Source organism: Lepidochelys kempii, chromosome 3 (assembly GCF_965140285.1).
Source record: "Lepidochelys kempii isolate rLepKem1 chromosome 3, rLepKem1.hap1, whole genome shotgun sequence".
Taxonomy (NCBI): domain Eukaryota; kingdom Metazoa; phylum Chordata; order Testudines; family Cheloniidae; genus Lepidochelys; species Lepidochelys kempii.
Window position 1 is genome coordinate 58,531,328 of NC_136382.1, and position 15,545 is coordinate 58,546,872.

General features: G+C 43.4%; 1 protein-coding gene across 1 annotated transcript in view; it reads left to right on the plus strand.

The window, feature by feature from the left end:
- The first annotated feature begins 6,975 nt into the window (after window positions 1–6,975).
- Window positions 6,976–15,545, plus strand: part of KCNQ5 (potassium voltage-gated channel subfamily Q member 5) — a 531,162-nt gene continuing 522,592 nt past the window's right edge. Inside the window, exon 1 of the mRNA XM_073336454.2 lies at window positions 6,976–7,728. Coding sequence (XP_073192555.2) covers window positions 7,367–7,728 — 362 coding nt within the window. The 5' untranslated portion in view covers window positions 6,976–7,366. The remainder of the gene's footprint in view (window positions 7,729–15,545) is intronic.

Below are 15,545 nucleotides of genomic sequence, written 5' to 3' on the forward strand. Positions count from 1 at the left end.
GAGCTGAGGGCAATTGGCTGGAGCGTCTCTATTGATGGTTCATGAGTGACTGGGAAATCATTCATGTAAGTCAGTTGGGTGTGTCCCTGCCTGTGGATGTCTGTAAGTGCAGTGGCTGTTCAAGGCTTGTAACTTGGCATTAGCATCACAGCGTGAAGGCTACCCCAGGCTGGTGGGTTTTGGAGGGCTCAGTGGTCCCACAGTCCAAGTTGCACCCCGGAGACCCCATCACAATCATACAGGGGGAATGCATAACTTGACATATAATGTTGCTACATACATGTCACCATGATATTGTTGACCTGCGAGTTATTAGTTTTTAAAATGATACCTCACAAGGCATATTTTGTACAAGATTATCACAGTAGTCCGAATACTTGGATGCTTTGGGCCACAACTTCGTCCTCAGGGAAGGAGGCCTGCCTGCTGACGTGTCTCATTCCACAGAGAAATAAAGAGTGAGAAGGAGTGGCCAGCTGAGAAAAAATCAGATAAGTGGACACCATGATTAATGGTCAAACAATAGAGGCAGTAGAAGAATTCAGTTATCTGGAATCAGACATATCCAACCACAAAGGCTGTTCCAAAGACATTGGAAGAAGAGTAGGAATGGCTTGCTCAGCTATGGTCTCCTTTATGAGAACAATAGCACCTGAAAATGTATGAAGATTCAATTGGTGAAAAGCTTTATTTTGGATTAAGTGACTTATGGGTGTGAAACATGAGAAATTAACGCTCATTATGCCCTTCCAGCATGACTGTGAACCACTGATAACTACTCTCTGGGAACAGTTTCCAACCAGTTTTGCACCCACTTACAGTAGCTCCCTCTAGGTTGCATTTCCCTAGTTTGTTTATGAGAAAGTCATGCGAAACAGTATCAAAAGCTTTACTAAAGTCAAGACACACCACATCTACCACTTCTCTGCCCCCCCCCATCCCATCCACGAGGCTTGTAACCCTGTCAAAGAGAGCAATCAGGTTGGTTTGACATGCTTTGTTCTTGACAAATCCATGCTGTTACTTATCACCTTATTATCTTCTAGATGTTTGCAAATTGATTGCTTAATTATTTGCTCCATTATCTTTCCGGGGACAGAAAATAAGCTGACTGGGCTGTAATTACCCAGGTTGTCCTTATTTCCCTTTCTATAGATTGGCACTATATTTGCCCTTTTCCAGTTTTCTGGAATCTCTCCTGTCTTCCATGACTTTTCAAAGATAATCGCTCATATCTCCTCAGTCCGCTCCTTGAGTATTCTAGGATGCATTTCATCAGGCCCAGGTGACTTGAAGACATCTAACTTTGTCTAAGTAATTTTTAACTTGTTCTTTCCCTATTTTAGCCTCTGATCCTACCTCATTTTCACTGTCATTCATTATGTTAGATGTCTAATCGCCACCAACCTTCTTGGTGAAAACCGAAACAAAGAAGTCATTAAGCACCTCTGCCATTTCCACATTTTTGGTTATTATTTTTCCCCCTCACTCGTTGAGTAACAGGCCTACCCTGTCCTTGATCTTCCTTTTTCTTCTAACATATTTGTAGAATGTTTTCTTGTTATTCTTTATGACTCCAGCTAGTTTGATCTCGTTTTGTGCCTTGGCCTTTCTAATTTTGTCCCTACATTCTTGTGTTATTTGTTTATATTCATCCTTTGTAATTTAACCTAGTTTCTACCTTTTGTAGGACTCTCTTTTTTTTAAGATCATTGAAGATCTCCTGGTTCCGCCAGCGTGGTCTCTTGCCATACTTCCTATCTTTCCTATGCAGTGGGATCGTTTGCTCTTGTGCCCTTAATAATGTCTCTCTGAAAAAGACTTTCCCCTTAGACTTGCTTCCCATGGGATCCTGCCTACGAACTCCCTGAGTTTGCTAAAGTCTGCTTTCTTGAAACCCATTGCCTTCATTTTGCTGTTCTCCCTCCTACCATTCCTTAGAATCATGAACTCTACCATTTCATGATCACTTTCACCCAAGCTACTTTCCACTTTCAAATTCTCAACCAGTTCCTCCCTATTTGTCAAAATCAAATCTAGAGCAACCTCTCCCCTAATAGCTTTCTCCACCTCTGAAATAAAAAAATTGTCTCCAATACATTCCAAGAGCTTGTTGGATAATCTGTGCCCTGCTGTGTTATTTTCCCAACAGATGTCTATGTAGTTGAAGTTCCCCATCACCACCACGTCCTGTGCTTTGGATGATTTTGTTAGTTGTTTAAAAAAAGCCTCATTCACCTCTTCTTCCTGGTTAGGTGGTCTGTAGTAGACCCCTACCATGACATTACCCTTGTTTTTTTACCCCTTTTATCCTTACCCAGAGACTTTCAACAAGTCTGTCTCCTATTTCCATCTCAACCTCAGTTCAAGTGTCTATATTTTTAATATATAAGGCAACACCACTTCCATTTTTCCCCGCCTGTCCTTTCTGAGCAAGCTGTACCCTTCTATACCAATATTCCAGTCATGAGTATTATCCCACCAAGTCTCTGTGATGCCAACTATGACACAGTTGTGTTTATTTACTAGCATTTCGAGTTCTTCCTGCTTATTCCCAATACTTCTCACATTAGTATACAGACATCTAAGACACTGATTTGATCCCCACCCCGGTTAGGTCTTCTCTCTCCCTTATCCCTGCTCCTCATAAATGCTCCCCCAGTCCATGCTCCCTGCCAAATTCTGACCCTTCTCCCAGGTCTCCATGTTTTTGACTTACCTGTGGGCTTTTGTCACCTGCCCCCTTCAAACCTAGTTTAAAGCCTGCCTCACTAGGTTAGCCAGTCTGTGTCCAAATATGCTCTTCCACTGCCTCCATGGGTGGCCCCCATCTCTGCTTAGCAGTCCCTCTTCCTGGAGTCATCCACATGTCATGCCCTGAATGCCCATATTGTCCATCACATAGATAAGGAAGAATCAGATTAAGTAATAATTGTCTTTTTGTCCTATGTGCTTTTTCTCAAAGCATTATTAGATCAAATAAGAATACTGGCAAAGCAGGATTGTTCACATAAAATGCAAATAAAATATTCAACTCATCCGTACCATACTGCATTTGTGTGCTTGACTTACTATGCTGGTGTGACTTCACTTGAAAAACTGGCATATCTTTTTGGTGTTTCCCAACTATTTCTTATATAATACATAATTTTCAGTACCACTAGGGGGCACAGAATTATTACAATATTTCCTACTGGCTCACAAAAAGTTCATCAGGTACAGGACATTGGGTCTGCTAACTTTAACAGTTTTACTTTATTTCCCCAATTCTTAAGCCCGGATCCTGCAAATACTTATGCACATGCTTAATACTACTGCTGTAACTAGTCTCAATGAAATCAATCCAAATAACCACAGAAGTAAAATTAAGCACCTCCAAAACAGAATTTATCTCCAAGGACAAACAGTGATGCAATGGGATCTATGTGGTGGACATTGGGTGCAAGCCACAAAGGTACTGAAGCACCATTGTTAGGGACCACTGCTATCAGCAATATACCCATTTGGCTGCTGTCTAACCCTATAGGCATCTAAATTTACTCAGTGCCTAAGCACACAATCCTCTCAGTGGCAACTCACATGGGCTATCTTAAACTGCTTCCCTACCTAGCATGTTGGCTTTGTGAATCTCAGTCTAAGGCACCTATCTTTCCCCATTCCTTATATAGGAGCCTAGCTGTCTAATTTAGGCTTTGTGGATTGCAGTGTTGTTCCTGTAATTTTCTAGGACGTTCAGAGTCACAACACCTAATTCCCTTTGTGGATCCCACCCCCTGTTCCTGCAGAGATGTGACTGTACACTGAGGCTTTCTAGAATTTAGGGACCAACCCTGCCAACACTTTACTAATGTGAGTCAAAGAGACTTATGTATGAAGTTATGCGTAAGCGTTTACAGGATCAGGTCTTTAGTAACTTAACACTTATTTTACATACCCATTGCTAAAAGGCACAAAGGGGATGAAAGAGGAAAATGAAATATTGACTTAAACACTTGCATCAATGCAAAGGGGGAGTGCAAATAATTAGTAAATGCAGAACTTACTGCGCTCAATTTACAATTCAAATAGAGAGGAGTGAAATGAACTTGCAATTAATAAGTTACAGAAACTTTTTAACATTTGTTTTCATTTCTGTGTGTGTGTGTGTTGTATTTCAGTGTATACTGTTCCCGCTCCCCTCTCAAGATCTGTGTTTCCACTATGTCTCACTTGTGTTTTTTAAAGTTCCTGTTTGCTTACAAGAGGAAATCTAGTGAAGAAATGAAGCAGATCAAGTTCTCTGATTAAAGAGCTTTGGAGACATTTTGTAACACTAAATAAAATATTTGTTAGTTGCCTGTTCTTAACTTTAACCTTAAATTTCTCATAATTTATTTTAGCATCCATTTTGCTGTAATCTTCTAAACAGTTAAAAAAACAACAACCCCAAACGCTCAAACTTTAAACTGGCCTCCTAGATCTTACATTTTGATTTTCTTTGAAATATTTGATCAACTGAAAACAACTGTATTCTTGAAATATCAGTATCTGAGTTTCCTGGTTGTAATAGACAGCAGAAGTTTTTCATTATCTCAGTATGAATTAGTTTTTCATATTAATTACTAAACTACACTTATTGCAAAACACCACAACACCTAGTGGACAAGTAATCAAGCCCCACCTGCTTTATAATTAATGTGATGGTGCAGAGCATAAATGCTCTGTCTAGCTTCCTGTTATTTTATCCTGCACATGTGAAATGATTTGTTTAATATGCTGCATCTTCTTTAGAAAAGTAAGGTAACATCCAAGGAAGCTGGTCATAACTAATACCTTTTAACAGAAGGTTTGCTTAAGTAAAGACTGCAGGAGCAATCCCTCAATGATCTTTTAATTGCTTTGACATTAGTTAATTGTTCTCACATGCACATAGGCTTTAACAGTATGGGGAACAAGTCAGTAAGGGCCTAATTTTAGAGTTCCCAAACTAGTTTGAAAATTAGCCCTAAACAATTAGACTCCAGAGAGACTGCTTTCAGGAGACGCTTGATTAAACATTTCTTAATTTAGGAGTGAGACTTACACGGGAATGCATGAACTTATTTTTGTTAGCATTTTTCTTAATACAGAGTTAACAGAACAGTCCCACAAGCAGAAAATCAACACAACTATCGCAATTAATAGTCAGTGACATGAACAAAGTGCCAATCAAAGCACTAAAAGAAGGTTATGGAGGTTAAGGATTTGAACAGGTTTGAGACTTAACTAAACGCTAAAGGGGTGGAAGCACTGTAAGCCAGAGGCGGCTCCAGTTAGACTGGAAGTAGGCAGAAAGCCCTGTGCCCATTCTTAAGGCACGTGTCACGGTGCCCTTTTGGGAACTATTTATTTTCAAAACAGCCTGCGTGTGTGGAGGGCGGGCGGTGGACAGTTGACTTTAGGAAATGGATACGCTGATGAGTTTTAGCTGCAGTATGCAAAGCAGCAGCAGGCTCGGGTTAAGAGGAAATGAGTAATGTCTTCTGGTTTACTACAGCAATACATGTGCTGCTGTAGAGAGAGAGAGGCCAAGCAGTGCCCTGGGGCTCTTGCAAATCCACGCTGATCTAGCGTGTAGCCAGGATGACCAGCCCTGACCCCTCTCGGCGTGCGGATTCCCCACTTCTCTCGCCCTGGGCGAGTTGTGGCGGCCGGGGTCAGGTGGCCGCCCGCCCGCCCGGAGCGACTCTCCTCGCCGGCCGGCCGGTGTGTTCAAGAGGGTGGGTGGCGGTGGAGTGCTGGGGGGGAGTCACGTGGGGCTCCTGCCGAGCGCACGTTGCTTCAGCCCTTCCCCAGAGCGCGCGTGTGTATGTCTGGGCGAGAGACGCTCCCGCAAGAGACAGCTCCGGAGGGAGCCGCGGGCGCTGCCGCTGAGAGCACAGCTAATAAATAATAATTAGATACATCCCGCTTGCGCAGCCGCCTGCCTCGGTGTGAGTGGCGCGCCTCAGAGGAGAGGGACGCGGGGTAGCTGCGGGTGTGGTTTTCTGCACACTCACCTTGATGCGCTGGGAGAGGCCAGGAGCCAAACGCCCACCCTCAGCAAGGGGCAGCTTTGTTTTCTTCCGTTCCGCTCGGACGCCAAGCGCCGCCCAGCAATATCTTCGCCTGCTGACTGACCATCCTTTCCTTCGCGGGTGCGAATCCCTGGCACTTGCTGGGAGTTTGCCAGCACGAGAGAGAAGGACTTTCTTTCCCTTTGGGCTTGGATTGAATCTCTTCCCTATTTGTTAATGCCCAGCGCCCCAATCAACGAGGACCCGCCAGGGCCGTTTATTAGGATCTGCAACGTGGGGGATTATTTGAGACTTCAAACCTGATGCACATTTCTGTTTGTGTAGCTGTTTACTGTATACATCGTGCCACGCTATACGGTTGGGCGGAGGAGGGAAATCTGAAAAGCTGTTGGGTACCTACGAAGGGAGGCTGCTCCAGCTGACAGCTCTGTCCTCCATAGTCTCACAGGAGCTGCCGCTAGTGAGACTTCAACCGTTTTATTACTTTCGCGGATTTAAATGGACATTTCCCGACAATGTGTATAATCTCCAGGAGCTGCGCGTAATCAGCCGTTTGCTGTTTTCATCGCCACTGTCATTGCCCGGGCATGGTGGTGGTTACCATTGAAAAGTGGTCACACTTTGGAGCATTTTTTTCAAGGGATGTACAATTACTTGCTGACTTTCTCATGCATTTGAAATTAGAGCAACAGCTTGTTAGGTCGACTGAGGTGCCCGTCAGAGCAAAATGTACTGGCCAAGCCAAGGACAGGCGCCTTCTACGTTAATTCCCCCCTAAAGCTGCCCTGGCTTTATATTTTTTCCTCCCTTCCCTACATCCTAATAAACTAAGAGAGCTTCCGATACATTTCCCCTTCACGGCTTGATCCCCTGTTGGCCGGCTCGCTCGCTGAGAGACCATGTTATTTCAAAGTTGTTGTGGTTTTTTTTAAAGAAGGCTGAAGGGGCCGAGGAAGCCACTCCTGCCTTTCACGGGAAGGTGCGGGCACCACCAGGCTTGGGGAGCTGCTCAGGAGTCCCACCCTTTGTCTGGGGGACCCGAGGGGCGAGTCGGGGTGTTTGGGGACCGCTGGGCTCCTTTCCTGCCAGAAGCTCAGGAGAAAGGACCCTGCTCGATCAAAGTGGCCCACACGGCTCCCCCTTGCCCGCTCCGCTTTGTTTCCCTCCTCCGGGGGAATCGTTTGGACACTGTGCCCCTCTCTCACTTCTGCCTTCTCCCCTGCTCCGCAGGCCGCTTCCCTCCCGCCCCTGGGGAAGCTGAGCGCACGGCGGCTGCCCGGGCCCTGTTCCGGTGCTGCTCTTGCCCCGCTCTCAGCGCCCGTGGTGATGCCATGCCCCACAAGCACAGCGGAGGAGACGAGGGCAGCTCCGCCGGGCTCTGGCTGAAGAGCAGCCGCGCGGGCAGCGGCATGAAGGATGTGGAGTCCGGCCGCAGCAGGGTGCTCCTGAACTCGGCCCCCAGAGGGGACGGCTTGCTCCTGCTGGGCACCGGCGGCGCCATCGGCCGCGGCGGCTCGCGGGAGAACCGGCGAGGAAAGCCAGGGGGAGCCCGGATGAGTCTGCTGGGGAAGCCGCTGTCGTACAACAGCAGCCAGAGCTGCCGGAGGAACGTCAAGTACCGGAGGCTGCAAAACTATCTGTACAACGTGCTGGAGAGACCCCGCAGCTGGGCGTTCATCTACCACGCGTTCGTGTGAGTACTGCCCCCCCCCCGCCGGCCCGCACCTGTCCCCGCCAGCCCGGCGCCTGCTCGCCCGGGCAGGGGCTGTGGGGCGAGGCGCGCAGCAGCGAGGAGGCATGAGCGGTGGCACGGCCCCGCCCCGGCTCCTTGAGCATCTTCCAGGAGCGCGGAGGGAAGCGCACGGCTGTGGCTCGCCTGCAGCGCTTCTCCAGGGGTGGGAGGCAAAGCGGGGGAAAGTCCAGGTTGGGGAGCGGGGCTTGTCGGCCGGTGACAGCCCCCAGTGGAGGGCGGGAGAGAGGGAGTGGCGCTCCCCAAAAACCCGCCAAAAAGTGACTCAGAAACGTCAGCGTTTGGGGTGGTCTGTGCACGCTGCAACCGCCCCCCCCCACCCCAGCTCGCCACTCCGTTTAAACGCGGTGACAGCAACCGGCAAAGGGAGCCACTGCCATGGGAGACGGGGAGCTCTGCTGTGCCGGGGGAAGCGCGTAGCCCTCGGGGAAAGGCCCGCGCGTTGGCGGTCAGTTCTGCAAGGGACTGTGCTGGGGCAGGGCTGCCCGGGCCAGCCGCATGGCTCTTTGTCACTCCGACGGTTGGCCCCGGCAGCCAGCAGGCAAAGGCTGATCTGGGCTCGCTCGTGGCGCTATGGGAAGGTGGGAAAAGAGAGGCAGCCTAGACCTGACCATGAAGCGGAAAATGCCCAACGAGGAATTGATTGGAAGCAAATGTGGACTTTCCCCTTCGGGCCTTTAAATCCTTCCCCTGCTGAAAGGGTTTTAATACTGTTTTCCCACCGCGTCCGTTCACTCGCTCGTGCAGCCAGGCTCTTACTACAGTTTCGTCCCGTTGGTTATTTTTAGACACTTTTATAAGTGCTTCTTCCCAGAACTAAACAAAAAGCAGAGCTAAGGGAGGGAAAGAGGGCAGAGTGTTGGTGCACAGCTTTTCGACCGTTTTCGATCTGTTCTGAAGTGTAAGTTTGCAGGTGTCTGTTCATGTTAGAGGTAGGAAGCACCGAGCATCTGCTTGCAGATGTGGTTGTATCTGTTGCTTGGGAATTGGAATTCTTGGCTGCAATAACTTGAAAAGGACAGTGGGGCGATTGTAAAAGGCCAGGATGCAGAGATGGTTCATGAGCTACGCATGAACTAGGTTCTAGTCAGTTCTCTTTAATATTACCCCTGCACTTAAATATCCAAGTTTTTGCTTCTTACAAACCAGGACTGATGTAGTTTAAGATGTTTACTCCATTTAATTATTATTGCCCATTTTCTCATTTGCATCCTGCAGTGCGTTGTTTCCATCATTATGAATTCATTAGGTATTATAAATAATCGCTTTGATCATTATGAACTCATTTAGTATTCATGCAAATTGCACATGTATTTCCAGTTGAGTTCCATAGCAGCAGTAGTTAATGGACATAGTGTTACTGTTATATTTTTATTGAAATATTCAATGTTTAGGATTAATTCCAAACTAATTCCTTTTAGTAATGATCATGATAAATTACTCTGAGACTTCCAAGAAGTTCCTTACTATTTCTCATATAGTTCGGCATTATTTAGGAAGCACTTAGTAAATTGTTATCTTGTTATGTAGTCTTAATTTATGTTGTCTCTTGAATGTTAATGTCATTTCAACTTGTACTAGTAAGTTACTCTTCTCTTTTGGATGTGTGTGCAGTGTACATGGGTTTAGTAGAGGATGTGACTAAAATGTTTCTTGTGATTCTAGATGTTATCCTCCAAAGAGAATTCAGGTGTATCTTGAATTGGCTCCTTAAGACAGGGTGTTGCTTATGTGATGTAGGCTTTAAAACCCTACCTTAAGCAACCCCTTTAAAGTATCCCCAGGGTTTCCAAAACAAATTAGTTCAATATTAGTTCTCTTTTATTATTATGTATTCTGTCTGCATCCAAATACATTTCCCTACACCAAAGATCATTCAGTCTAAAGACAGAGTTTGTGAAGAAGTCGTTGCAATACACCATAGTCCTAACCCCAGAAAGCTGCAGTAAACCAGATGAACTATGACTGATGTTAAGACTAGTCAAAGAAATGTTTTTCTTAAAATATTGTACTTTACATTTGAAAAAGTACAGAAAATTTATCTTTGATATTATAAATTGTGTGTGAGCGTGGGTCACTATCTTTAATCATAGAAAACTAACATACTGCACAGGATAGAGCACATGCAAGGTTACTATTCTTTGAATGATAGTTCCAGGAATTTCATTGAAAAGATGATTACGTATAGTAAGCAAATGTCAGTTGTAACACTTTCAGTAATAAAGCAACTATTTGTTAAAAGCTGTCTTTGGTAACCTATGATCAAGTAATGCTTTGTATCACACCAGCATGGGAATCCCCAAATCCTTCTTTAATAACAGTTTTTATAGCCATATAGAGTATCTTGCCAAGAACCACTGCACTGTGATTAATGAGGTACTTCAGGGATAGATTTACTTAGTAGACCAAAATTGCTGTCGACAAAAAACAACAGAAACAGGTCTGAAGTGACATTTCATTTAGTGAAAGATTGCTGTCAACTAAGTAGAACTACTTATTCCCCTCTAAATGGTTCATTATGAAAATCGACTGTGGTAGACTGAACTTTTGTTATTTTTGTTCATTTATTGTGTACACTTTGCTATTTGTGTTTTTAATAGGAATCTCTTACCCTAGGACATATTGTGGCATAGACCGTACTTTACCAATACTCTGAAAATCACTTGTTAGGACACTTCTTATTGCAGTCATCATGTAAATACCAAGAAATCTTACTTTGAGACTCTTCTGTTTAATTTGGTAGCATAATGATAATTATTAAATAAAATCCAAGATTAAAGTAAAGTTCACAGTATTAAACCTATAAAAAAATGAATTTCCAAACTTCCAAATTTCCAAACTGAGTGAAGTCATGACACAGCAACACTGTAAACAAGGAATATTGCCAGATACCTTTAGATAATTGCCTGCATAGAATGAGTGCCAATTTTAGTTTTTAATTACAAATGGCAATTCTGGCAACTGGAAATGCCAACAAAGTGTATAAAAAGATTTTTTATCTGATCAAAGCTGTGTGAAGCATTTTGGAAACACTATTGTACTAAAGTAGTGTATAGTACACCTAGTAGTACCACTTGTTCAAGGATTTATCAGTGTTTCTATTTTCACTCCCATTTTAATGAGCTTTTTAACTTGGCCATTTGAAGCTCCATTGGGTGAAAATTTGGCAAAGAGCTCATTACTTTGGATGCATTTTTTCTTTATAAATTATTTTTATCTATTGAGATTAAAAGAATATATACAATTTACAATTTTCAGTGTTTCAGATGCATCTTTTGCAACCATCTGATTGAACATAACTTCATCTTGGCAAATTTTCTACACAGATATTGTAATGTTAAAAATGACAAATCTTTTGAAAAAAATGTGTAACAATCAAGTTATTTACTTGTTGAGATGCCATTTCTGAGCTTTGTTAATGCATATCTACATTACCACAGAGTCTATTATTGCTCTTATAGTTAGGGGCTCTTATAGTTAGGGGCTATAAATTGTTAAACCTTATTTTCATGAGAATATAACACTGGATGTAAATATCACTCTGATCTGCAAGATGACATAATCACAAATTTTATTTCCTCCCCCAAATTTTTTGGTTTTCTTAATTTTTAGAATTCGAAGTTTGGTTGGTTGGGGTGGGGAGTTGCAGTGTTTATAAGTGGCATTATCTAATCAGCAACCAGTCCTGGAGTGGAACTTTAATGGAGTTTTTCCATGCAGAAGGACTTTAGATCTGGGTTTAATCTGTAATATTGTCCAATTTATTCAAAATGGAAAAACTTTTGCCATTGTAAATAAAAGAGTAAGGGGAGCTAGCCATTGAGGAACAGGTATAGTAAGTTAAATTTTAGAAATCAATGAGTTTGGTTATTTGTGTTTCATTCCTAGAGTTTTGTAATTTTACACAGAAAGGGTACCATCCTGTGACCTCTGGATTTAGTGTTTGTTATTGGGCAGAGACAGTCACTTAAATAGGATTATAGTGGGTAGTAAGGGTTTGCCAGATCAGACCCACAAATTACATGTTCCTTTACTTACATATTACCTGTGTGCATTTTATTGGTACTTCATGACATAGAAGTTCTAGGTAAAATCTGTATTGTAAGTCTGGGCCATTCGAAAGGCAATTTTCCCTAATCTTCAACTCTTAATGGTTTAGGAATAGTTCAGATATGAACACGGATAAAATCAGAATGTCCAATACCAATTGTGAGTAACGAGGCTGGCCTCGTAAACTCATGCTGGTAAAATCTTCATATCACGCCACCTAGTCATTTGTGTTCGTGCTAATATTTAACATGCAAATACATTAACAATACTAACTTTTCTAAAAGTGTTTTCTCAGAGAGCCCCTAAAATGCTGATTCTTTTTTTTGGTATCCGTTTGTGTAGAAATACAGTGAACTGTTGTTTGCGTGGTACACTACTGTAAGTGCTTCCAACATTAAAGCTGAATATTGCTCAAACCTGTCTTCATAACATATTATCTGCTTGTTTTTGTTAAGGCGACTATTGAGTACTGATTTAATGATTATCAGCGACAATAAATATAATCCAACACATGAAGTTACTGTGGGGGAGATTTTTCAAAAGCTCCTAACTGCCATTGAAAGTAAATGAGTGCCTAAATGTAATTTGTGCCTTTTGAGAACATTTCCTATATCTATTTTTATATATGAGTTACATATCTGAATGTCTTTACCAGAAATATTTGGAAATCTCTCCATAATCTCTCTATGAATTTCAGAAGTGTAAGAGTGTGTGTGTGTGTGTGTGTGTGTGTTTGTGTTTAGTTGTCTTTCTGATGAGCAGCTGGAGTGGGGGGGGAAGCTTTGCCCTTTGATATAATTATGGGTATGATAAAATTATTTGTGTATATTTTTTAATTTGTTAACATTGTTTAATCTGTTCATAAGAAATGGAATATTTGCATCTCAACTTGCTTGTGATATGGCAGTAGGGTTGCCAGGTGTCCATTTTTTTTTTCCGGAACACCTGGTCGAAAAGGGACCCTGGCGGCTCCGGTCAGCACAGCTGACCGGGCCATTGAAAGTCTGGTTGGCGCAGGGCTGGCAGGCTCCCTACCTGGCTCCGCGCGGCTCCCAGTAGCAGTGACATGTCCCTCCTGCTCCTAGGCATAGGGGCGGCCATAGGGAATCCACACGCTGCCCCCTCCCCAGGTGCCAGCTCTGCAGCTCCCAGTGGCCAGGAACCATGGCCAATGGGAGCTACGGGGGCAGCACACAGAGCCCCCGTGGCTGTCCCTGTGCCTAGAAGTCAGAGGAACATGCTAGCCGCTTCCCAGGAGTTGCCTGAGGTAAGCGCCAACTGGAGTCTGCACCCTGAACCCCCTCCCATGCCCTAAGCCTGTATCCCAGCCTTGAGCCCCTTCCTGCACCCAGACTCCCTCCTGGAGCCCACAATCCACTCCCTCACAGAGCCTGCACCGCACCCCCTACCCCAGCCTTGGGCCCCCTCTTGCACCCAAACTCCCTCTTGGAACCCACACCCCAACCCCCCAGCCCCGAATCCCCTCCTACACCGTGAACCCCCCATTTCTGGCGAGTGATAATTTTACCAGGAATTCTGTTCTTCAAGCTTTGTTCTCCAAACATGTTTGTTGTTTGAATATTTTTCTCAGATGTCTATTGAGTAGTGATTTCTGTAGCTAATGACATTGATCAAATGTCAAATATCATGCCATTGATATTTAGGCAGAACTCCCCATTCTGATTATACACTGATGGCATGATATGGCCTAATATGTTTTGGAATTAGACATTATGCACTTCTCCAACTCTTTGGCTGTATCATTTCTCTGATGAACTAGTCACAAAATCTGGTAAATAGCATTTTATTTCTTTTTCTCCCCTTCTCATTTCTGTTTTACTTGTTGGAGTTCTCGTTTCCTTTTTTCTGATTTTGAAGGCTCTAGGGAGGCACAGTGTTTGGATTAACTGTGGTGTTGCCTTATGTTAAAGTGATACAAATATTGTTGTATCAGCAATCAGAGGTGTACTTCAGGGCATACAATGAACATATGTGGCAATCCTCTGGAGCTTGTTTCAGTCCACTTCCAGGATCAGGGTTTGCATTTGTAAAGCAATGCAAATTTATGCAAAACTCAATTCTATTGGGTCCTGAGGAGGAAAACAATGGAATCTCTATGACCTGTCATATAACTTTCAGCTAAATACAAGACAGATTTTTTTTTCCTTCTATATAACAATAAAAACGTAGAGGCATTTCAGCATAAATCTGCCGTGGATATATTGTGCTGGGAACAAACTATACATAAGCATGAATGCACATACCTGGGCAAATTTATTTTCAGTACTAGGATGTATTCATCCAACTTAAACAGTGGCACACCAACAGCAATACCACAGCAATTAAAAATTGCCTTTGTATCATTTATTACCTATGATGGTGGAAGAGAAGGAGCAGACAACAATGCTTCATTCCCCCTCTCCCCTATGGTGTTCCATGGGCAACACTTTTGCTGGAGAGCTACTGAAGATTCTGGAATTTTCAAGATGTTATGTGATGAATGTTCTTATTACTTACACATCCAGAGAATAAATACAAGTGACTTTCACTTGCCTTCATTCAGTCTCTTTGGGCCTGATCCAGCTTAGTTTGGGCCCGATCCCACATGTTATATATTCAGCTCTATGAGCTATGTAAGCTCCATAAGGCTGCAGATGCTGGCTCCACAGCAGATGATCTATCCAGGGGAAACACTGGGTTGCCACAAAAAGCAGAACTTCTCCCCACCCTGTAGGGAAAAAAAAGAACAAAAAACATTCCTCAGGAAAGAGTTACTGAGAGTCCTGGACCTGAAAGACTGCAGATGAGCTGCATCCTGTTTGTTCCCTCACATGGGTGTGTACCCTGAAGGAATTATGAACCCTGCATGACCGCAGGAGAAAAGACAGTGTTCTGGGCCATTGTTTGGAATAGATTTTTAAAGTGAAGGTAATGCCTGGAAGTACAGTCTGTCTCCCATCTCCATTTACTGAGAAGTGGGTCAGGCCTTATCTTATGATTACTATTTTGCCAGGAGGAGTCCTTCTCCTCCCCCCACCCCCGATACCCTCTGTGAAAGTATACATTGGCATTGTGTTGCAAGGAGTCCCACCTCCATTTTCCTCTGGTCAATCCTAGGTCCATTTTTCTTAATGTGTGAATTTTGAGCATGATGTGCCCTCTTTTTGTCTCCCTGTTTATGAAAGAATCTGGGCTTCTTAAAATTTATCTCTGACATCCAATCCGCCAGAGAAAAACCCACACCCACATGAGGTCTCTTATATCAAGAAAGCTCAATATTTCCTAAGATTCCAAATGCTGTATTTGGTAAAGGCTGGGTGGAATGAAATATATGATCCATGAGAAAGGACAGCCATAAATGCCTAGTGTAGCATGGGATGCTGATTACAGCTTGGAAGAAGGAGCAGCTGTGGCTGCAGAGGCCAGAGAGGTTTTGGCTCAGTTATGGGACAGCATTTGTGTGACACATTTTGACTGATCAGTTTTGTAATTCTTTGAGCTTAAAAACAATTTTTTAATAGGATAAATATACTGGAAATGTAAATCCTCTATTTGAATAGGATTATTTGAACAGGATTATCACTATGTCCTGGTGTACCTTCAACCTAACAGTGGAAAAATAGGACTAGTTTATTAATATGCATCAGCATTAAATTACTGTTGTTGTTTTGGATCTGAATTAAGTATTATTTTTTCCAATAGTAATGCAA